This window comes from Pelophylax lessonae (genome assembly GCF_965119305.1).
Source record: "Pelophylax lessonae genome assembly, chromosome: 7".
In the NCBI taxonomy this organism is placed as follows: Eukaryota; Metazoa; Chordata; class Amphibia; order Anura; family Ranidae; genus Pelophylax; species Pelophylax lessonae.
Genome location: NC_138774.1, coordinates 207782826 through 207806622, shown reverse-complemented (window position 1 = coordinate 207806622; position 23797 = coordinate 207782826). Strand labels below are relative to the sequence as shown.

The following is a 23797-nucleotide window of genomic DNA, read 5'->3' as shown; positions in this document are numbered from 1 at the left end:
GTGCATGTGTTCTGAAGGAACGGGCACCCGTGCCGTTCCTTCAGAGCCCTGTGCCGTGAACGGCGGCTCCCGTGCGCATGTGCGGGAGTGATGTAATCGTGCCTCTGGCCAATCAGATGGCCGGAGGGCACGATCCAGGTTCCGGTGTCATGTGACTCATTAGTTACAAGGTCTCAGGTGTGAATGGGGAGCAGGTGTGTTAAATTTGGAGTTATCGCTCTTACTCTCTCATCATTGGTCGGCATCGCTGTCATCCCAGTAGGAGGCCTCTTCTAAAGATGATGCACAAGAAAGCCTGCAAACAGTTTGCTGAAGACAAGCAGACTAAGGACATAGATTACTGGAACCATGTCCTGTGGTCTGATGAGACCAAGATAAACTTATTAAGTTCAGATGGTGTCAAGCGTGTGTGGCGGCAACCAGTTGAGGAGTACAAAGACAGGTGTGTCTTGCCTACAGTCAAGCATGGTGGTGGGAGTGTCATGGTCTGGGGCTGTATGAGTGCTACCGGCACTGGGGAGCTGCAGTTCATTGAGGGAACCATGAATGCCAACATGAACTGTGACATACTGAAGCAGAGCATGATCCCCTTCCTTTGGAGACTGGGCTGCAGTATGCCAATATGATAACGACCCCAAACACACATACAAGACGACCACTGCCTTGCTAAAGAAGCTGAGGGTAAAGGTGATGGATTGGCCAAGCATATCTCCAGACCTAAACCCTATTGAGCATCTGTGGGGCATCCTCAAAAAGAAGGTGGAGGAGCGCAAGGTCTCTAACATCCACCAGCTCCATGATGTCATCATGGAGGAGTGGAAGAGGACTCCAGTGGCAAGCTGTGAAGCTTTGGTGAATTCCATGACCATTATGGTTAAGACAGTGCTGGAAAATAATGGTGGCCACACAAAATATTGACACTTTGGACCCAATTTGGCCTTTTTCACTTAGGGGTGTACTCACTTTTGTTGCCAGAGGTTTAGACATTAATGGCTGTGTGTTGAGGTATTTTGAGGGGACAGCAAATTTACACTGTTATACAAGCTGTACATTCACTACTTTACATTGTAGCAAAATGTCATTTCTTCAGTGTTGTCACATGAAAAGATATAATAAAATATTTACAAAAATGTGAGGGGTGTACTCACTTTTGTAAGATACTGTATGTGTGTGTCCGTGTATATATACTATATATATATATATATATACAGTGGGTACGGAAAGTATTCAGACCCCCTTAAATTTTTCACTCTTTGTTATATTGCAGCCATTTGCTAAAATCATTTAAGTTCATTCTTCTTCCTCATGAATGTACACATAGCACCCCATACTGACAGAAAAACAGAATTGTTGACATTGTTGCAGATTTATTAAAAAAGAAAAACTGAAATATCACATGGTCCTAAGTATTCAGACCCTTTGCTGTGACACTCATATATTTAACTCAGGTGCTTTCCATTTCTTCTGATCATCCTTGAGATGGTTCTACGCCTTCATTTGAGTCCAGCTGTGTTTGATTCTACTGATTGGACTTGATTAGGAAAGCCACACACCTGTCTATATAAGACCTTCCAGATCACAATGCATGTCAGAGCAAATGAGAATCATGAGGTCAAAGGAACTGCCTGAAGAGCTCAAAAACAGAATTGTGGCAAGGCACAGATCTGGCCAAGGTTACAAAAAGATTTCTGCTGCACTTAAGGTTCCTAAGAGCACAGTGGCCTCCATAATCCTCAAATGGAAGACGTTTGGGACGACCAGAACCCTTCCTAGAGCTGGCCGTCCGGCCAAACTGAGCTATCGGGGGAGAAGAGCCTTGGTGAGAGAGGTAAAGAAGAACCCAAAGATCACTGTGGCTGAGCTCCAGAGATGCAGTCAGGAGATGGGAGAAAGTTGTAGAGAGTCAACCATCACTGCAGCCCTCCACCAGTCGGGGCTTTATGGCAGAGTGGCCCGACGGAAGCCTCTCCTCAGTGTAAGACACATGAAAGCCTGCATGGAGTTTGCTAAAAAACACCTGAAGGACTCCAAGATGGTGAGAAATAAGATTCTCTGGTCTGATGAGACCAAAATAGAAGTTTTTGGCCTTAATTCTAAGCAGTATGTGTGGAGAAAACCAAGCACTGCTCATCACCTGTCCAATACAGTCCAAACAGTGAAGCATGGTGCTGGCAGCATCATGCTGTGGGGGTGTTTTTCAGCTGCAGGGACAGGACGACTGGTTGCAATCGAGGGAAAGATGAATGCGGCCAAGTACAGGGATATCCTGGACAAAAACCTTCTCCAGAGTGCTCTGGACCTCAGACTGGGCTGAAGGTTTACCTTCCAACAAGACAATGACCCTAAGCACACAGCTAAAATAACGAAGGAGTGGCTTCACAACAACTCTGTGACTGTTCTTGAATGGCCCAGCCAGAGCCCTGACTTAAACCCAATTGAGCATCTCTGGAGAGACCTAAAAATGGCTGTCCACCAACGTTTACCATCCAACCTGACAGAACTGGAGAGGATCTGCAAGGAGGAATGGCAGAGGATCCCCAAATCCAGGTGTGAAAGACTTGTTGCATCTTTCCCAAAAAGACTCCTGGCTGTATTAGATCAAAAGGGGGCTTCTACTAAATACTGAGCAAAGGGTCTGAATACTTAGGACCATGTGATATTTCAGTTTTTCTTTTTTAATAAATCTGCAACAATGTCAACAATTCTGTGTTTTTCTGTCAGTATGGGGTGCTATGTGTACATTCATGAGGAAGAAGAATGAACCTAAATGGTTTTAGCAAATGGCTGCAATATAACAAAGAGTGAAAAATCTAAGGGGGTCTGAATACTTTCCGTACCCACTGTATATATACATAGTGTATATTGCTTTTCTATCAGATATATATATGAAATATTTCATACTTTTCACTTTTCAAGTTTTCTGCAGGCTCTTTCTTTGGCTGCACTAGCAAATACCAACAGCTGAGAGGAACTCAGCCCCTCACTCTCTGCTAGCAGAGGTGTTAATGTTTTATTTAGTCAGTTTCACACAGGTTGCTAGCAACCATGTGGGCAGGAGTGTTAGGTTTTTTTTTTTTTATTAAACTAGTGTTGAAAGAACCTTCTAATAAATGATATTGTAAATTAGGAGCTTATGCTGTTTAGTCACATGACTCATGCAGGAGAATAAAGCTGATGAATTATCGGACTGCTAGATCTACATCCTTTTCCGTATTGCCTTTTTTGTCAGCATGGAGCTGATGCTGATCTTCTAACTGCTAAAACTGGCCATAGATATTAGGGGGGGGGGGCTTGGTTGTTCCCCTTAAAGAGGAAGTAGTTAAAACCTAACTAACTCTAAACCTACTCTCTGCCTCATTCTAAGCCTAATGTATCTTGCCATGTAAAGAAAAAAAAAATCTGTACTTACAGTGCCTTGAAAAAGTATTCATACCCCTTGAAATTGTCCACATTTTGTCATGTTACAACTAAAAACGTAAATGTATTTTTATGGGATTTTATGTGATAGACCAACACAAAGTGGCACATAATTGTAAAGTGGAAGGAAAATGATGGATGGTTTTCAATTTTTTTTACAAATAAAAACTGTATGTGTAAAGTGTGGCGTGCATTTGTATTCACCCCCCTGAGTCAATACTTTGTAGAACCCCTTTCTCTGCAATTACAGCTGCAAGTCTTTTTGGGGATGTCTCTATCAGCTTTGCACATCTAGAGAGTGACATTTTGGCCCATTCTTCTTTGCAACAAGGGACCAACCTTGTTCAATTTATTCATAAATAGCATTGAGGACGGGATCAGTAGCTCAATTTCAGTTTTTGCAGATGACACAAAATTGGGCAGGGCAATAACAACATGAGGCTGATGTCTTACAGAATGACCTGAACAAAATAACAGAGTGGGCAACTTCATGGCAAATGAGGTTTAATGTGGAGAAGTATAAGGTTTGCACTTGGGGACTAAAAACATAAAAGCACAATACACTTTAGGGGGGGAACTTTTGAGGGAATCAAAAATGGAGAAAGATCTGGGAGTCTTAGTAGAAGATAGACTTAGCAATAGCATGCAATGTCAAGCTGCAGCTGCCAAAGCTGGCAGGATATTAGCATGCATATGGAAGGGGATGTATTCCAGAGATAAAACTATAATCCTACCACTAAAACTCTGGTCCGACCGCATCTGGAGTATTCTGTCCAGTTCTGGTCGCCAGTCCTCAGAAGGGATGTGTTGGAGCTGGAGAGAGTCCAGAGAAGGGCAACTAAACTAATTAGGGGATTGGAGGACCTTCAATTATGAAGAGCGTTTACAATCGCTTGATTTATTCTCCCTGGAGAAGAGACGCCTGAGAGGGGACATGATAGCAATTTACAAATACCTCAATGGTGATCCCAGCATAGAAAAAAAACTATTTGGTCGCAAGGATTGCATGAGGACATGAGGCCATACAATGCAATTAGAGGAGAAGCGTTTTAACCTCAGGCAACGCAGGGGGTTCTTTACTGTTAGGGCTACAAGACTGTGAAATTCTCTACCACAAGAGGTAGTTACTGTGGGTAAAATGGCTACTTTCAAAAGACTCTTGGACTTACATCTCAAGGATCAGAACATTAAGGGGTATGAGAGGTGATTATGGCCATACACACCTACACAGGTTGAACTGGATGGACTATTGTCTTTATTCAACCTCAACTACTATGTAACTATGTAAATTAGCTCAAGCACTGTCAGATTGGATGGAGAGCATCTGTAAACGGCAATTTGCAAGCCTTTGATATAAACCATTCCATTGTAGCTCTGGCTGTATGTTTAGAGTCGTTGTCCTGCTGGATGGTGAATCTCCATTCCAGTCTCAAGTCTTTTGCAGACTCTAACAGGTTTTCTTCTAAGATTGCCCTGTAGTTGGCTCCATCCATCTTCCCATCAACTCGGCCCAGCTTCCCTGTCCCTGCTGAAGAAAAGCATCCCCACAACACGATGCTGCCACCACCATGGTGTGTTCAGGGTGATGTGCAGTGTTAGTTTTCCATCACACATAGCATTTTGCTTTTAGGCCAAAAAGTTCAATTTTGGTCTCATCTGACCAGAGCACCTTCTTCCACATGTTTGCTGTGTCCCCCACATGGCTTCTCGCAAACTGCAAATGGGAATTCTTATGGCTTTTTATTTAACAATGGCTTTCTTCTTGCCACTCATAAAGGCCAGATTTGTGGAGTGTACGACTAATAGTTGTCCTGTGGACAGATTCTCCCTCCTGAGCTGTGGATCTCTGCAGCTCCTCCAGAGTTACCATGGGCCTCTTGGCTGCTTCTCTGATTAATGCTCTCCTTGCCCGGCCTGTCAGTTTAGGTGGACGGCCATGTCTTGCTTGGTTTGCAGTTGTGTCATACTTTTTCCATTTTCGGATGATGGATTGAACAGTGCTCCGTGAGATGTTCAAAGCTTGGGATAGTTTTTATAACCTAACCCTGCTTTAAACTTCCCCACAACTTTATCCCTGACCTGTCTGGTGTGCTCCTTGACCTTCATGATGCTGTTTGTTCACTAAGGCTCTCTAACAAACCTCTGAGGGCTTCACAGAACAGCTGTATTTATACTGAGAATAAATTACACACAGGTGGACTCTATTTACTAATTAGGTGACTTCTGAAGGCAATTGGTTCCACTAGATTTTAGTTAGGAGTATCAGAGTAAAGGGGACTGAATACAAATGCACAACACTTTTCAGATATTTATTTGTAAAAAATAGACAATGTGGGCTATGTGGGACTTTAAATTAGACACCGGCAGGTATGCCCAGCGTCTCCATCCCTGTATCGGAAAAAATAAATTGAAAAGGATTAAAAGAGGTGCATGGAAGCCAGCCAGCCCCCAGTCTGACGTACTCACCCTCCAGTCTACCACCAACCAAGTAGACCTGTCTCAATATACATAAAGAACAGGGGTTTAGTTGACACGCATTTGCAAACGCATATGTAAACTGCAGAGTGCCGTGTCGTGGCTCTGCAGCTTACATATGCGTTTGCAAATGCGTGTCAACTAAACCCCTGTCCTTATGTATATTGAGACAGGTCTACTTGGTTGGTGGTAGACTGGAGGGTGAGTACATCAGACTGGGGGCTGGCTGGCTTCCATGCACCTCTTTTTTAATCCTTTTCAATTTGTTATTTGTAAAAAATGTTGAAAACCATTCCTTCCACTTGGCAATTATGTGCCACTTTCTGTTGCTCTATTACATAAAATCTCGATAATATACATTTATGTTTTTGGTTTTAACATGACAAAATGTGGAAGATTTTAAGGGGTGTGAATACTTTTTCAAGGCACTGTATCTGTTCTGCATCTGCGGTCTCACGCTGAGCTGTCAGCCGCAGCTGACAACAGAAGCCCCATAGTAAGTCTATGGATGACATCATAGCCCAGGTATTTCACAGCCGTTGTCAGTTCTTTCCTGCACACAGCAGCCGCCACTGGAGATCAGACTGTTGTGGCGGCAGAACAGGAAGGTATACTGTTTTTTATTTTCTTTACAGGGCTAGATAGATTAGGCTTTAAATATGGAAGAGTATGTTTAGTGTCACCTCAAATGTAGGGTTCAGGAAACAAAATGTTGACTACATATTATTACTGATATGTGTATATATATATATAGTTACATAGTTAGGTTGAAAAAAAAAGTCCATCTAGCTCAACCAATAAAAAAAAAAAAAACATAACCATGCAATCCCATTTTGGGAGAATTTTTTAAAAATGTAATAGAAAATGATGTTGAGATTTATTGAAAACAGTAATGTTTAGACATTAGTCATATAAAATGTTTCCTTTTTCTACAGGCTTTATTCACTACATCCTGCCTGGCTGTCGGCTCTGTCTTGCATTTAGTCGACAAGGTTGTAAAGGGGGAGATCCGCAATGGGTTAGCAGTGGTCAGGTGAGGGCCATTGGTTTAAACTACTGTATATAGAATTTGTCATTAAATCTGAGATTTGTACCCTATTTAAAACCTACCTTCAGCCAAAACTGTGACAGGGTGTTGGTATTCCTTCCTTTGAGAGACTCCATTGGAGGGATTATCCATAATTTTCTGCCCTGAAAGAAGATGAGGAGAAAGATGAGTGTTTTGCTTGGAGTTGGACTTTAAAGTTTTTTTCTTTTCAGTAAAATCACAATCCTATATAGTTATATGGCTCGTTTCCACTGAGCGTTATGGTTCGTTTCGGTTCGGTACGGTACGCTATTTTTGCCGTTTTCATTGTGAATGGTACCCTAATTCTGAACCGTACTGTACCACTTTTTTGGGACCCTTTCGTTGGGGTACCAAGCACATTAGTACCGTACCAACAGGGTGGAGCTACACTCTGCAGAACTTTGGTTGACAGAGAATCGTCTATCACAGCTTTCCTGCTACACCACGCCTATCACAAAAGGGTACTATTGGCAGTGGAAACGCAAGGTGTACCGTTCCGAACCGTACCGTACCGTACCGTACTGAACCAAACCTACCGTACCACTCAGTGGAAATGAGGCATTAGTCTGTATTCATTCTACTTTAAGCAATATTTCTTTCATGTTGCTTTTTTTTGTGGCAGGCCTCCAGGACACCATGCCCACACTGACAAAATGGATGGTTACTGCATGTTTAATCATCTGGCTATTGCGGCCAAATATGCTCAGCACAATCACGGGGTAAAGCGGTGAGTTTTAGTGTGATATGTGATAAGGCAACATGATAATTATAATATAGCATCTCATTTCTATTCTCTCTTCCTTCAGGGTGCTGATTGTAGATTGGGACGTCCATCATGGTCAAGGAACACAGTTCATTTTTGAACACGATCCCAGGTGTGTAACCCTACTTAAGAGGAGATCTGTCATTGTCTTATCCTAGGACTTTTTTTTTTATATATACCTGTGTTTTGAGAAATATAGAGACTCCTTACTTGGCTGTCACTGACCTTACTACTTTCTGAGTCATTGACCCAGAACTATCAGTCTCTATTGTGATCTTTGAGGATGAATTACTGCATAATGCCTGAATTATTGCATAATGGCTGCAGCTTTTTTATTGTTTTTTTTGAATAAACAAATACTTTAAATGCCCATGAGTAATAGGAGGATGAATTACTGCATAATGTCTGCAGCTTTTTATGAATAAACAAATACTTTAAATGCCCATGAGCAAAAGGAGGATGAATTACTGCATAATGCCTGCAGCTTTTTATTGCTTTTTATGAATAAACAAATACTTTAAGTGCCCATGAGCAATAGGAGGATGAATTACTACATAATGGCTGCAGCTTTTTTATTGCTTTTTTTGAGTAAACAAATACTTTAAATGCCCATGAATAATAGGAGGATGAATTATTGCATAATGGCCGCAGCTTTTTTATTGCTTTTTATGAATAAACAAATACTTTAAATGCCCATGAATAATAGGAGGATGAATTATTGCATAATGGCTGCAGCTTTTTTATTGCTTTTTATGAATAAACAAATACAGTACTTGAAATGCCCACGAGCAATAGGAGGATGAATTACTGCATAATGGCTGCAGCTTTTTTATTGTTTTTTTATGAATAAACAAATACTTTAAATGCCCATGAATAATAGGAGGATGAATTACTGCATAATGCCTGCAGCTTTGTTTTTACTTTTTATGAATAAAAAAATACTTTAATGCCCATGGACTGGGCATAGGAGCAATTTAAAGCACTAGTAAACCCCAAAAGCAAACATCTATTATATTGCAGCTTGCCAGTTCTTAGATGTGATGCCTGCAATATATTTATTTTTTAGGCTTTCTTTCTTCTATTGTCATTTGGTGATCTGGTCAGTAAGTCTGTTGTTTTTCAAAAGAACAAGCTCTCTTGCAGTCTGTATCAGTTGCAGGGATGAGGCAAACCATATAACACTGACAGAAGTGCTTACATTGATCAGATTTTATTTAATTATGTAAAATACATTCATACCAAAAGAAAAAAAAACTGCTTGCTGTAACTACTTATAACACATTAGCTGTAGTTTGGCTTCAATTTGTTAGTGTATTTAAATCTGGTAGTATATCTAACACCCCTCCTCCCAGGCTGCTGTCTATATATGCACCCTGGGCTCCCTTATCTAGAGTGTAGGCACTCTAATACAGGAGGTGTGTTGCTGGCCAGATCACCGGGGGAGAACAGAGGGGAAAAAAGAAAACAAATGCAGCCATCACATGTAATGATCGTTAAGTTGCAATATATTATATTTTTGGTTTTGTGTTTTAATACTGCTTTGAATCTCCATTCCAGTCAAGCGTGTGCAATTTTCATTTAAGATAGGTGGGCATAAACTGTATAATTGTAGCATCAATGCTCGGGTGCGAAATGGGCCATTTGTCACTGATCTGGGTGCAGACTTCAATCTGTTGGTGGCAGCATTTAGCACTACAGGGGACAGACAGCACATTTTTATTATAGAGGCATCTGCCAGTCAATGATTAACTTACTTTCTGTTAGGCTCTAATTTTAATTCTCAGATACCTAGCCAATATCCTTATATTCTGAGGGACTCTTTTCTTAGCCTGAGAAAGCAGGCCAGTGTCTCCTACATCTGCCCCTCATGGAGCTGATCACAGCCTCCCCCAAACAGTTGACACTCAAGAGGCTGCAAACCTGCCCAGAATAACTTGGAAAAGGTTACTGAATCTGAAAACAATGGACTTGATAGTACCCGGGATGAAGGGTAACTCCTTAGTCCAGCGTTTCCGTTCAAAATCATTAATAGTATTTAAGAATTCTGCTAGTATAACTGCCTGAAATCTTTATTTCATTATATTCTAACAGGCAGCTAATTCTAGTCACCAATGCGACCTGGCGCCTGGGGTTTGCCGAGCCCTGCCTTTTTTTTTTTTTTTAGTTTTGGCTAGAATAAAGCTGAACTGATGTTAAAAAATTTAAAACTTCAAACAGGCAGGGTCTTTATTGCAGAAGCGACATGCATTGTTTCTTCTGCAATAAAATACAGTTACCTGCCTGTTTGGGATCTTCTTTAGAATGTACACTGAGCTCCGCATACGCAGTTCAGTTTCCATTCGGGCACACTGCTTGTGTGCCGGGATGACTGCTGGTTGGCGGGGGACTCGAGAAGAAGAGGATCGAGGCTGCTCTATGCAAAACCGTTGCACATAGCAGGTAAGTATGACATCAGGGGTTGCAATTGCAACCGGGCCCCATTAAAAAAAAAAAAAAAAAAAGGCTGAACCTTTACAAACCCTTTTAGTTCCGCTTTAGGGAGTGGTTAGAACCCCTCTGTGTTTTTTTTCTGTGTCCCATTGGGGAGATTTCCCTTCATTTCCTGTCCTGGGGTGTCAGGACAGTTGTCCCCATTGAAGAATCTTCCCTTATCACTCGCTGTTCCAATGTAAATGGTCATCAAGACGAAAAGAGAATCCCTCCAACTGGAACACAGACTGTAGTGAAAACCTAAAAGGGGTAGTATTACCTACTACACCCAAAAGCTAAGAAAGGATGTTTTGGCTATACTGTAGATACATTTTAAAACAGTAGTTAACACCGCTGGGACACTTGCACCTACAGGTAAGCTTATCTGTAGGTATAAGGATATATCACTATCTCTTCAGCCGGTGATATCCCTGTGGCATGTGTTCTGAAGGGACAGCATACTCATACTGGCCCTTCAGAGCTCTGTTCCGTGGCAGAGACTCCCAAGTGCATGCACAAGAATCATGTCATCGCTGCTCACCTAAGTCTTTCAGGTAAGTCTTTCATAATGTGCTAATATACAATGCATACTAGCACATTCTGACATTACCTTGACGGGGGGCCAGGATTTTTAATTTCTTTGCCTGCATTTGCTACCACTTTAAATATTTGTTGTATTTAAATGTTACTAACACAGTTTTCCTTTTTTGCTCGTTCCAGTGTGTTGTATTTTTCCATTCACCGATATGAGAACGGAGAATTTTGGCCCCATCTTGCTGAGTCTTCTAGTAGCGCGGTGGGGAAGGAGCGTGGGGAACGCTATAATATTAATGTGCCCTGGAATAAGGTATTATTTGAGATTCCCGTCTTAAATTTTGCTGTCTCTCCCTTGATCTTATTACTTTGGAGCTGGTAAATAATATCAGCAGAAATTGTTCATTTAACCTAAATTAAACTTCTGTTTTTCTCACAGATTGCAATGAAGGATGCAGATTATATCACAGCTTTTCTCCATCTCCTCCTCCCTGTTGCCTATGAGGTAATCTTTTGCAAAACTTGTTCCATCCTTTATTAACCATTCAAAATATCACAATTTGTTTTATGTGTGTAATGTTTAATTCCTTTATATCGTTGGCATATATACAGTATTGTGCAAAGGTTTTAGGCAGGTGTGAAAAAACGCTGTAAATTTAAGAATGCTTTCAGATATAGAAGTGTTAATAGTTTATTGGAAAGTGAATGAACGGAAGAGAAATCCAAAGCGAATCAATATTTGGTGTGACAACCCTTTGCCTTCAAAACAGCATCAGTTCTAGGTACACTTGCACACAGTTTCTGAAGGAACTCGGTGGGTAGGTTGTTCCAAAATTCTTGAAGAACTAACCACAGATCTTCTGTGGATGTAGGCTGCCTCAAATTCCTCTGTCTCATCATGTAATCCCAGTCAGACTCAATGATGACCAGGGCTCTGTGGGGACCAAACCATCACTTTCAGGACTTCTTGTTCTTCCCTTCACTGAAGATAGTTCTTAATGACATTGGCTGTATGTTTGGGGTCACTATGCTGCTGCAGAATTAATTTGGGGTCACTCACACACCTTCCTGATGGTATGGCATGATGGAAAAGTATCTGCCTGTATTTCTCTTTCGTTCATTGACGGACACAGCTCCTGATCTTCTTAACCATTTGGTTATACTGCCCCCTACAGGAGTAGGACACTAGGTGAAAAAAAAAGTCTGGCTATGCCTATGGGCAGTCCCAGGGGGTATACTCCCTCTCTCTGCTATAGGTACTCATTTTTTTTCTGCCTAGTCAGGAGTAAGGACCTAGTTCCTTGCTGGGATCTCTGGTTCTGGCAATTTTTTCTTTTTAGATAGAATTTTCTCTCCTGTTTTTTTTTCCTGTGAGATCTACAATCAACTGCCGGACTGGGCGACGGGCTGGATAATCTAGATCCAGTGGTCACCCCAGTCTGGCCAGCGAGTGTGCGCAGACCTTCTTAGCTGCGTGCTAGGTTGGCCTCGATCTTCAATCTGGAGACCCTCCAGTCTCCAAATTGAACAAAGCAACCATGATTGCGGTTGAAGACTCCCTGGCCTTTAAGGACCTGGCTGACAGGAAGGCAGAGGCTGTGGCCTGCAATATGTGGGTCCGCAAAGTCATACGGTCCGGCTTCAAGATTGAGTTTCACTCTTAGCCCCCGGCAAGGTTCTTTCCTTCCAACTTGCACCTGTCCCTGGACCGCTTACAGGGTCTGTTTGGGGCAGTACAAGACCTGTTACTTCAAGGGGTTATTGTTCTGGTTCCGACATCGGAAAGTTTTCTGGGTTTTTACTCAAATATGTTTACAATTCCCAGGAAGGAAGGCAAGGTGCGTCCAATCTTGGACCTCAAGGCGCTGAACTGCTTTTTGCAGGTGCAAAAGTTCAGGATGGAGTCTATTCGCATGATGGCGGCATCCCTGCATCAGGGGGATTTTCTTGCCTCTATTGACATCAAGGATGCTTACCTTCACATACCAATATGTGCCGGTCACCAGCACTTCCTCCGCTTTGCCATGGGAGAGGAGCATTATCAGTTTGTGGCGTTACCCTTTGGTCTCGCCTCTGCTCCTCGGGTCTTCACAAAAGTGTTAGCCCCAGTGGGGGGATTGCGGTACTGGGCTATGTGTATGACCTCCTTCTGCGGTTGGAGTCTGCTACTGCTGTGGTGGAAAACCTGGAAATCACCATAAGAACTCTGAGGGTGTTTGGCTAGATTCTGAATTTTCAGAAGTTTGCTCTGGTTCTGTCCACAAAGCTGGACTATCTGGGTCTGACTCTGGACTCGGCCTTAGCCAGACAAACTCCAGAAACTGCAGGCTGCAATTAGTCTCCTGCTGTCCAGCAGATGGTCATTCCCCCAGGACTTGCATGCGGGTGCTGGGCCTGATGGTGTCTACCTTTAAAGCGGTTCCCTTTGCACAGTTCTATACGAGGCCCCTGCAAATGGAGATTGTGGCCAAATGGGACAAGACTCTGCAGTCTCTGGACAATCAGATCTGGCTGAGCCGGGGAATGAAAGAGTCCCTAATATGGTGGCTTTGGCTGGGCAAATCCTTCCTCCCCTTGTATTGGACAGTGGTCACCACGGATGTTAATCTGTCCGGCTGGGGAGGCGTCGTCGGCAGAAATTCTGCTCAAGGGATCTGGACACTGGAAGAGTCCAGACTACAGATCAATGTCTTGGAACTCTGAGTGATCAGACTGTGGCTGGAACATTGAAAGGATTGTCTTCAGGGATGTCCAGTGCGCATTCAATCAGACAATGCCACGGCCGTGGCTTATGTCAATCACCAGGGGGGTTCAACAAGTGTCCTGGGGGCTCTGGAGGTTGCTGGCAATCTAAAACTGGCAGGCGGATTACCTCAGTCGGCAGGCGTTGGACCAAGGAGAGTGGTCCCTTCATCCGGAGGTGTTTCATCAGTTGTGTCTCCGGTAGGGCATTCCCGAGGTAGATCTGTTGGCATCCCAGCTCAACAGAAAGATGCAGAGGTTTGTGGCTAGGTCACGGGATCCTCTGGCAGATGACACAGACACACTGGTGGCCTCGTGGGGTCAGTATCGTCTGATTTACACCTTTCCTCCTCTCAAGCTCCTGCCAAGGCTTCTACGCAGGATTGAGTCCGAAGGGATTCCTGTCATCTTAGTGGCCCCGGACTGGCCCCGCTGGGCTTAGTATGCCGATCTGGTGTGGCCGGTCCCTGAAGTTCCTTGGAAGCTTCCTCTCAGGGAGGATCTGCTGTCCCAAGGACCAATCTTCCATCCTGATTTACAGTCGCTGGCTTTGACGGCTTGGCTGTTGAACGTCAGGTGCTGACAGATAGAGGTTTGTCTGAGTTGGTGATTCTACTTCTAGGAATATCTACCATCGTACGTGGAAGACGTACATTGCTTGGTGTAAGTCTCTTGGGGTTCATTCTCGCTGTTTTTTGATTGGTCGGATCTTGACCTTCCTTCAACGGTGGGGTTGAACAGAAACTGCCCTTGAGTACTATCAAGGGCCAGGTGTCGACCTTAGCGGGCTTCTTTCAATGGTCCTTGGCCACACACTCCCTGGTGCGTACTATTCTTCAGGGACTTCGGCACTTGGCCCCTCTAGTGAGGTCTCCGTTACCGCTTTGGGACCTCAATTTTATGAACAAAGTTCTCCCGAAGCCTCCCTTTGAGAATCCTCGGGAGATTCCCCTGCTTACGCTGTCCCATAAGGTGGCCTTTTTGGTGGCTACCACCACTCGCAGGGTGTCGGGATTGGTGGTGTTATCCTGTCGTTCACCTTACCTGGTGATTCACAGAGATAAGGTGGTACTTTGCCTCTGTCCGTCGTTACTTCTAAAGGTTGTCTCTGAATTTCATTTGAATGAAGTCATTGTGTTGCCTTCCCTGTGTCCCAGGCCAAAACATCCAAAGAAAATTGCTTTGCATGCCTTTGGCGATTAGGGTGTACCTGGCAGCTACGGAGTCTTTTAGGACGTCAGACTCACTATTTCTGCTCACGGATGGGCCTCGGAAAGGGTTGTCCACTTCCTCTGCGACCATTTTCTAGATGGATCAGACAGACAGTAGTTCAGGCCATCAAGGTTCAGGTTCCTCCTTTCCCTGTCAAGGCCCATTCTCCTCAGGCGCTCAGTACCTCCTTGGCCTTCCGTCATCAGGCATCAGTGACGCAGGTTTGCAAGACGGCTACCTGGTCGTCGGTGCACACTTTCACAAAGTTATATAAAGTGGATGTGTTGGCATCTGCGAATGCTTCCTTTGGCCGCAAAGTTTTGCAGGCTGCTGTTTAGAGGACCTGGTCCTCTTTGAGGGGTGTATTGTTTTTTTTCAGGTGGGCACCAGTTGTTTTGGTTGAGCTCCTGTTTACCTGGTTGGCTATAGTTTAGCCTTGGAAATTTATTTTTGAATGTTCCCACCCCTCATGTTTAACACTACTTTGGGACCTCCTAATGAATAAGATCAGGAGCTGTGTCTGTCATTGAACGAAAGAGAAAAGGGGATTTTTGACTTACCGTAAAATCGATTTCTCTGATGCTCATTGACAGACACAGCACTCACCCCTCTGTGGAGTTGTAATTCTTCTGACACTGCTTTTAACAAAACTGAGTACCTATAGCAGAGGGGGGGGAGTTTAGCCCCTGGGACTGCCCATTGGCGTAGCCAGACTTTTTTTCCGCCTAGTGTCCAACTCCTGTAGGGGGCCAATTGTTAAGAAGATTAGGAGCTGTGTCCGTCAATGAACATCAGAGAAATGTTTTTTACGATAAGTCAAAAATCCCATTTTCTCAGCAATGAGGACGCCATTGATCTTGACCAAATCTCCAACTCCATTTGCAGAAATGCACCCCCAAACTTGCAAGGAACCTCCACCATGCTTCACTGTTGCCTGCAGACACTTATTATTGTACCTCTCCAGCCCTTCTGGGAACAAAATGCCTCCTGCTACAGCCAAATATTTTACATTTTGACTCCTCAGTCCAAAGCACCTGCTGTCATTTTTCTGCACCCCTAATCCCTATGTTTTTCTGCAAAGTTGAGTCACTTAGCCTTGTTTCCATGTGGGAGGTATGGCTTTTTGGCTGCAATTCTTCCATGGACACCACTTCTGGTCAGATTTGTGTACCTGGATCCCATTGGTTTTTGCCAGTTCTGTGCTGATTGCACTGCTGGACATTTTTACATTCTTTATTTAAAGGTTTGCACCAGCATGACAGAGTCAGGTAAAAAACATAAACATTGAGATGTAAACAATTAAAGGAGAAGTACAGCCAATGCTTGCTTGGCTGTACTTCTGTGTGTCACAGGAGTGCAGTTCGTTCTGCACTCCTGTGACCTATTTTCAGCAGACAGTAAACCGAAGCCCGCTGTCGGCTGACATCACAGAGCTGGTTCAGTCTGGGGCAAGATCGCGACAATAAAGTCAGGATTCCCCCACAACCCGGGACTCCCACCTTACATAGCCTCTCAGTGAGCCGCTGAGTGCCTGAGCCAGCCACTCCCACCCCCTCCACAGCTTATCACTTTGGTGAGCGCTGGGAGGTGGGGGCAGAGCAGAGAGCTGGTGACTTAGTCATCAGCTCTCTGCTCACAAAGCTCTGACAACCGAGCGATCAGCGGTCTTTGATCGATCGCTTCTCAGTCTTAGAGCCGGCAGGGGACAGATGCAGCATCGGACTGATGCTGCATGCACCTAGGTAAGTATGGTTTTAATTAAAAAAAAAAAAACAAACTGAACTTTTTTAAACATACATGCCTTTTTGTTGCCAGCATAGTCAATACCAGAAGTATTTAACTTTGCTGTGCTCAGTTTTGCCATATTGTATGACCTGTGACATGAAACTGTCTTCCACAACCCCACCTTGTTAGCAGTTTGGCTGTTCTTCACCTAGTTTTAAGCCTGCAACGCAGCTGTTTCTTTTTCAGTTATTAACAGTATTTTATCCTGAACACACATGAAAATGGATGATCATTAGCACCTGCTTGGCAAAATTGGCTAATTGTACATTCTGACTTCGTGCAAGTGTAAGAACTGATGCTTTTTTTTTACAAAGGGTAGTCATACTAAATATTGATTTGATTTAGACTTTTCTTCTGTCTATTGAAAAACTTCCTACTTAACAGCATTTTTTCACACCTGCCTAAAACTTTTGCATAGCTGTGTAAGTTTGCATAAACACTGAAAAATAGTAACTAGTAAAACCTTTTTACATTTTGTGCTTGGTTTTTTTTTATCCACTTTTAGCCTTTCTTAAGGTATAACCCTCTCCGCAGACCCACCATATTCAATTATTATCAAATCAATTTTTCATTTTTACCAGAATAATAAATTATGAGTGAAATTTAACTTTTTAAAGTGTTTCTTTTACTTATTTGTTTTTGCAGTTTCAGCCACACCTTGTACTGGTTGCAGCTGGATATGACTCTGTGATGGGAGATCCAAAGGTAATATAAACTTGACCTTGCCCATGTTCTAGGAAGCATGCTTGTAGACCTGATAACCACATGGCCAAGGATATTCATACACACATTAAATGCTTCCTAACGCAGACCTTTCAGGGAAAATTGCATTCTAGGAATATAATCTGCATTGGTCACACTCACAACAAATTGCTATGATTTGTTCTCAGGTACAGAAGTTTGCTCTGGTTTTCCCATATTGTAGATTGCAGCTCGGTATTAAGGTAGTACCTTATTGATAAGATAGTCCAGACTTCTGCTGGTCATATGAGGTTCAATATCCTCAGTTTCCTTACCAGCAAAGCATATAAGTACTGATCCCTTCAGTGGAGTTGCAGACAACCATGTAGATCAGTCCAACAGGCAGCAAGGCTGTGTCCTTCCAAACACATTTTGTCAGGTCTTTGCTACTACAAAACCTTTTCTATAGGAGTATAGTAGAGGAATCTATCACAGTAGCAAAGCTGTCTATAATAGTAGTGTTGTAGAGGAATCCTATGCACAGGTGTACAGAGACACACTCGCCATTCTGTTTTGTGATTAGGTCTGTAAAGCTGGCCATAAATGAAGCGATTTTCTTTTCTGCAACCACGAGTTGCAGAAAAGAAAATAGCTTGATTCCCCCATCAACATTCACTCCCATGGAACCATTGTGGGGAGCTGGGGGAGCTGTCCTCACCGGGAGAACACAATGATTTCTGCTAGTGGCTATAATAGCCGATAGCAATAATCACATGTAAAATTCGACAGGCTGGTTGTACCCAACTTGATCGATCAATCATGTTGGGTACATTTAGCCTACCCATGCATGGCTCTAATCTCTGCCGGTTCAGCAAGAACTATGGTCGGCATTAGGGTTGGTTTTATGCCTGAGTCTGAGAAACAAAAACTGTCCATTGTGATAACCGTATCGTATTTCCTCTATCATGTCTTTTTGTACAGGGAGAGATGGATGCCACCCCAGCATGCTTTGCTCATCTAACACACCTGCTCATGTCTTTGGCTGAAGGAAGACTTATTTTGTCCCTCGAGGTGAGCTGAAATATGTTTACTAAGACCAGTGTTTTTTGTTAAAAAACTGCAATATGTCAGTAGGTAATTTTACAGAGTATGTGTCATCTGCTGTCAGTGGGGTCAGGCATTTTGAAAGGTTATAGACCTGATAGGGCGGTTAATACGTTCTGACCATTGGTACCGTCAGAGACACACAAGCTTGGCTTTAGTCCGTGGAGTAGCGAGCAGGGTTCGTACGGTCATGGAAAAACCTGGAAAAGTCATGGAATTTTAAAATGGTAATTTCCAGGCCTGGAAAAGTTTTGGAAAATATTTTAACCCACAAAGTTTTGGAAAAGTCATGGAAATTTGTTTCACAATCACTGTATATTCGAATATGCAGAAAAGAGAGAAAGGCTCCACTCAGTGTAGCAGATGTAAATAATTTTATTGACACACATGCTCCGAACACGCACCGGTTCACGCATGATCCGAAACCGGTTACCAGTTGCAGGTGAGATCAAACTAAAGAGAAACCCTCACAGAAAAAAACTCTACACATGATGTATTCAATGGAAAGTAAGCTCAAATAAATTATTTTTTGCAATTTTGGTTTATGTACACTTTAAATTACCATCAATTCCTTCCACCAAAGTGATGTCACCTTTCTTTAAAATGTTGTTGCAGTGTACCAAATTGTTTGAACCGTTAGGAAAATTGGACCTTTTGTGGTAGTGTAAAAAAAAAAATCTGAAATAACCAGATGCTTTATTCAAGTTGACTAGTGTTATATTGTGATGATCTGAAAAACATCTGATTAATGGATAAATTTGTTTTCCATTCTTGTAGGGAGGTTATAACTTGCGCTCAATTTCAGAAGGGGTTTGTGCTTCCCTGAAGATTCTCCTCGGAGACCCTTGTCCAAGTTTGCCTCAGCCCTTTGTCCCCTGTGAGAGGTAAGATTTTATTTTTTAAGCTTCTCCTAAAGAATAAGTTCACCTTTTTTTAGATTTCAATAGGTTTTTATTTGGTTTTAAGTGCAAGTCAAAGATACAATAGAAAATAACAGATAATTAGCTGTCAAAAAGTATAACAGTACAGTATGGGTAAGGGATTCGGGGACGCAGCCCCTCAGGGAACACACGAGAATAACATATCCCACTTAAGTAACCCGTAACCCACTATGCCCCGTACTGAGGCGGCCCGAGGGAGACCCAGGCCCGCCCCTCCCCTCCCAGCTCCCCAAAAAGGGAACACACTGCGCTGAGTCAGGGGGGGGTGAACACTCGGGCCCCAACCCACCAAGTTCACCTTTTTTTAAAAAAAATAAAAAAGATAAATGCACGTTTTTTTGCAGGTAAAAATATACATTTACTTTTTTTTTTTTTTTTTTTTTCAGAAGCCTGAAAAGCCTTTGCACTATTTAGCAGATCACGGGTGCCATGCAGCGCTTCTGCAGACTGTCAGTGTATGCTGAGCTGTCTGCCCATACATTATACAGATAGGCAGTTTTCAGTGACAGGAAAAATCAATAACCGCACCATGGTAGTTCATTATTGCACTTTTCCACTGCAAGTACCAGCTCAGCTCCACTCGGCCCTGCTTGGCTCTGTTGGTTTTCAACTGCATGGTACCGCATGGTACGGTGTTGGAACGGTTCGGTACGGTTTGCTTTTCCACTAAAATAAAATGGGTGGGATAACAATGATTCTCTGACCAATCAGTCACTAGTAGTGACAAACAGTCAAGGCTGCATGCAAAGGATTGTGGGATATGGTACCGGTACGGCCCTCTTGGAACCACAACTGAGGTGGTACTGTTTAAGTGAGCCGTACCGTTTGGTTCCATGTAGTGGAAAAGTGCCGCCGTACCGTACCGTACCGAACCGTTCCTACACCGTACCATGCGGTACCAGCAGTGGAAAAGCACAAAAGCGAGCCGAACCGTTCGGTTCCATGCAGTGGAAAAGCGCCATATGACCTAAAAGCTGAATTTGTAAAATGTTACCCCTTGAATATGGGTGTAACATGTTACAAAAGGTGAACTTATTCTTTAAATCTTATGTTTTTGTTAACATAGATTTTGATATTTATTAACCACTTCCCGCCTGTAGGCCTTCATATGACTGGATTTTGAGTGGCGATTTCTGAATGATGCCTGCGACTGCAAGAATCATTCAGATATCTTTTTTTTTTTGCCGGCGATTCCCTGCAAAATAAAAACAATCATAGCGACTGTTCAGTCACTTGATTATTTTTGCAGGTTTTGAGAGGGGACGTCCCCGCCCTCCTGTGCTTTTACTGGCTCGTCTGTGCAATCATCGAGCCAAAGAATAAATCAGCCGCCGCTGGACGTTTACAATAGAGCTGATTAAGGACCAGGTGGTCCCTGGCCATAGGACCTTCGGAGGCCGGACACAACATTATGACGTCCCATATGGCCTCGGCAGATGTAAACACTGTCATGTTTTTAGCTGGAAAGGCTGAAATCTTTTTTTTTTTTTTTTATCTCAGGCTTTCCAGCCTAGAAGAGAGATGTGGGGTGTTGTGCCCGCATATGTACATGGAGTTCAAACCACACATGAGGCATCGCGAATGTTAGAGCGAGAGCAATAATTCTAGCCCAGAACCTCCTCTGTGACTCTAAACTGGTAACCTGTAAACATTTTGAAACGTCGCCTGTGGAGATTTTTAAATACCGAAGTTTGGCACCATTCCACAAGTGTGCGCAGTTTTAAAGCGTGACATTTTGGGTATCTATTAACTCGGCGTAACATCATCTTTCACATTATACAAAAAAAAAAAAGGGGCTAACTTTTAGTGTTTTTTAAAAAAAAAAAAAAAAAAACGTGTATGAAAGTTTGCTGTGCAAATACCATGTGACATAAAAAGTTGCAAAAAAAAAAAACAATACATAATGTTTGGGGGTTCTGAGTAATTTTCTAGCAAAAAAAATATGATTTTTACATGTAGGAGAGCACCTATTATGTGATGACCCTCATATTTTATTGAGATATTCTGGATTCAGGACCCAGCAGAGACCTTTGACACATTTATGTGTTTTTTCCGTGTGCAAGTATGCAAAGACAGTGCAAGGAAGGAGGTCTGGGACCTCTTTTTCTGCGCATGTGTGAGCCCTGCTTGGCACATGCACAAATGCACTGCAGTGCTCTGCCAGGTCTCAAAGGCTGGGCAGAGCCTTTGGCACTTCTACGCATGTGTTGTACTATCTAAAATGGCAGCACCGGTTGAGGGGATGGAGCCACGTTCAAGGGAACTAAAGTTCCTCATTAACTATGTTAAAGTACAGCTTCAGCTAAAATATTTTTTCTTTCTAGCTCTGGAAAAAATATGAAAGTGTTGGAACCACTGGCAGTCTGTTTTCTACTGCCCTTATACATATTGAGAGATTTACCCTCTTTATTTGTCCTGTTAACCATTCAGAAATGAAAGAGAGGGGCATTGCAAAATTGTTTGGTTGTCATTTGAATAGAAATGAGGAAAGCATTTAGTGGGACAACAGATGATTGTAGGATTTTCTCTTTTTTTGGGAAACTGTCAACTTCCAGTTGTGTCTCTAGGAAGAGGAGTTGCAGGGAAATCTCACTGATGGGGGTATAAACATTAAACAGAGAGGCTCTAATCCTTCCCGGCTTTAACCAAAACTATTAAAAATATTGTTTAGGCTGAAATGCTCATCAACAGTATACCCAAATAAAACATTAACGTATACAGTTCTATGTAAATAAAAACAACATATTAAGCTATACTATGTTAGGATCTAATGTCCAGCTTTGTAGGCGTGTGGTGTTGTTTATATGTTAATAAATTGTCACATATTTTACTTCTGCAGTGCCCTGGAATCGATCTCTGATACATTCTGTGTTCTCAGGAAGTATTGGCGGAGCCTGCAGGAACAAGGTAAATGTCTGTTCATATCAGCTTAAAGAAAAAAATCCCCAATTGCAGTTAGCGGTTAACCACCTTTCCTTAGGATCAAAGAGATGATAGTGTGCACTCCACTAGCTTTTGTGTCCTTGCCCACCCCTTCCACTTCAACATACTGACAGTATAGCTTACCAATAGCAAGGTATTTAGAGTCACATTATTTTAGGCAGATTTTCCATTCCAATAAAACCACTGTGAGAAGTTCTAGTCCCTTCTCTCTTTATAAAATGTGTTTTTGTTTGTGTCCCCTTTGGAGAGACTTCCTATCACTTCCTGTCCTAACAGGAAGTAGGGAAAAATATCCCCAATGCAACACACATATAACATCAAAATCTCACAGAGGCTGTAAACCTTTTCTGCCTCTATCAAAACGAAACAAAAAGGTTTGGCTAGAATTCAAATTTAAACATCCCATTGCGTTATGAGAGCTGAACTTTTCCTTCCTAATTCAGCCTACACTGTGCATTGTGAACAGTCAACCTTCATAAACCTGGGCAATTCAAACTGAAAATATGATGAAAAATGTGTAAGCAAAAACTACCAACAATGAAAACGTATGTCAAAATAATCGGTAGAGATCAGAGATATAGGCAACTGAACTTTTATGCAGATCTTGACTTTCTCTTTACAGTCAAGTTTTGCCCTTCCCATCCTTCCTCTTGAGCCTCTCTATTGACCTTCTCCTAGTCATATCTGTGAATGTCAGAGTTTTCCAATGCCTCATGGGACGTGTAGTTCCGCAACAGCTGGAGGGGCGTAGTTTGGAGTTCCCTGTTCTACATTAATATGCTTATGAGGTCTGGTGAGGCAAGTAGTTATAAATTTCAACAGACGGTATCTCTGGGTCAATTGGTTGTTTTAAAACAGTTTTTCACATAATTCCTGTTTTTTATTTGTTTTGTTCTCATCATATGCTCAGTTTTGGTTTCTGAAATTTGAGCCAGATGTACTTTAACCACTTGCCTACCGGGCACTTTCACCCCCTTCCCATCCAGGCCAATTTTCAGCTTTCAGTGCTCTCACGCTTTGAATGACAATTGCGCGGTCATGCTACACTGTACCCATATGAAATTTTTATCATTTTTTTCACACAAATAGAGCTTTCTTTTGGTGGTATTTAATCATCTCTGGGTTTTTTATTTCTTACAAAAAAAAAAGAAAAAAGACAAAATTTTGAAAAAAAAAAAGTTTTTCTTATTTTCTGCGAGTACATTTTGAAAATAAATACATTTTTCTCCTTCACTGATGTGCGCTGATGAGGCGGCACTGATGGGCACTGATAGGCTGCACTGATGGGCACTGATGAGGATGTACTAATATGCCTCACTGATGAGCACTGATAGGCGGCACTGATGAGCACTGATAGGCGGCACTTATGAGCACTGATAGGTGGCACTGCTGGGCACTGATAGGTGACACTGCTGGGCACTGAGAGGTGGCACTGCTGGGCACTGAGAGGCGGCACTGACAGGCGGCACTGATGGGCACTGAGAGGCGGCACTGCTGGACACTGATGGGTGGCACTGATGGACACTGACGGGTGGCACTGATGGGCAGCACCATCAGTGCCCATAGTGCTGCCAGTCAGTGCTCATCAGTGCCTAGATGAGCAGGCACTGATGGGCATAGACTGGCAGCACTATGGGCACTGATGGGGGGGCACTTAGTGTA

The 23797-nt window shown here is 42.8% G+C and overlaps 2 protein-coding genes across 2 annotated transcripts in view; one reads left to right on the top strand and one right to left on the bottom strand.

Moving 5' to 3' along the window:
- Positions 1-23797, bottom strand: part of PQBP1 (polyglutamine binding protein 1) — a 408542-nt gene that overhangs the window by 314095 nt on the left and 70650 nt on the right. The gene's annotated exons all lie outside the window — the stretch shown is intronic.
- HDAC6 (histone deacetylase 6) overlaps positions 1-23797 on the top strand; it is an 86230-nt gene that overhangs the window by 31536 nt on the left and 30897 nt on the right. Inside the window, exons 8-16 of the mRNA XM_082263410.1 lie at positions 6828-6925; positions 7584-7688; positions 7768-7836; positions 10914-11040; positions 11167-11232; positions 17112-17171; positions 18129-18218; positions 19029-19135; positions 22032-22099. Coding sequence (XP_082119536.1) covers positions 6828-6925; positions 7584-7688; positions 7768-7836; positions 10914-11040; positions 11167-11232; positions 17112-17171; positions 18129-18218; positions 19029-19135; positions 22032-22099 — 790 coding nt within the window. The remainder of the gene's footprint in view (positions 1-6827; positions 6926-7583; positions 7689-7767; positions 7837-10913; positions 11041-11166; positions 11233-17111; positions 17172-18128; positions 18219-19028; positions 19136-22031; positions 22100-23797) is intronic.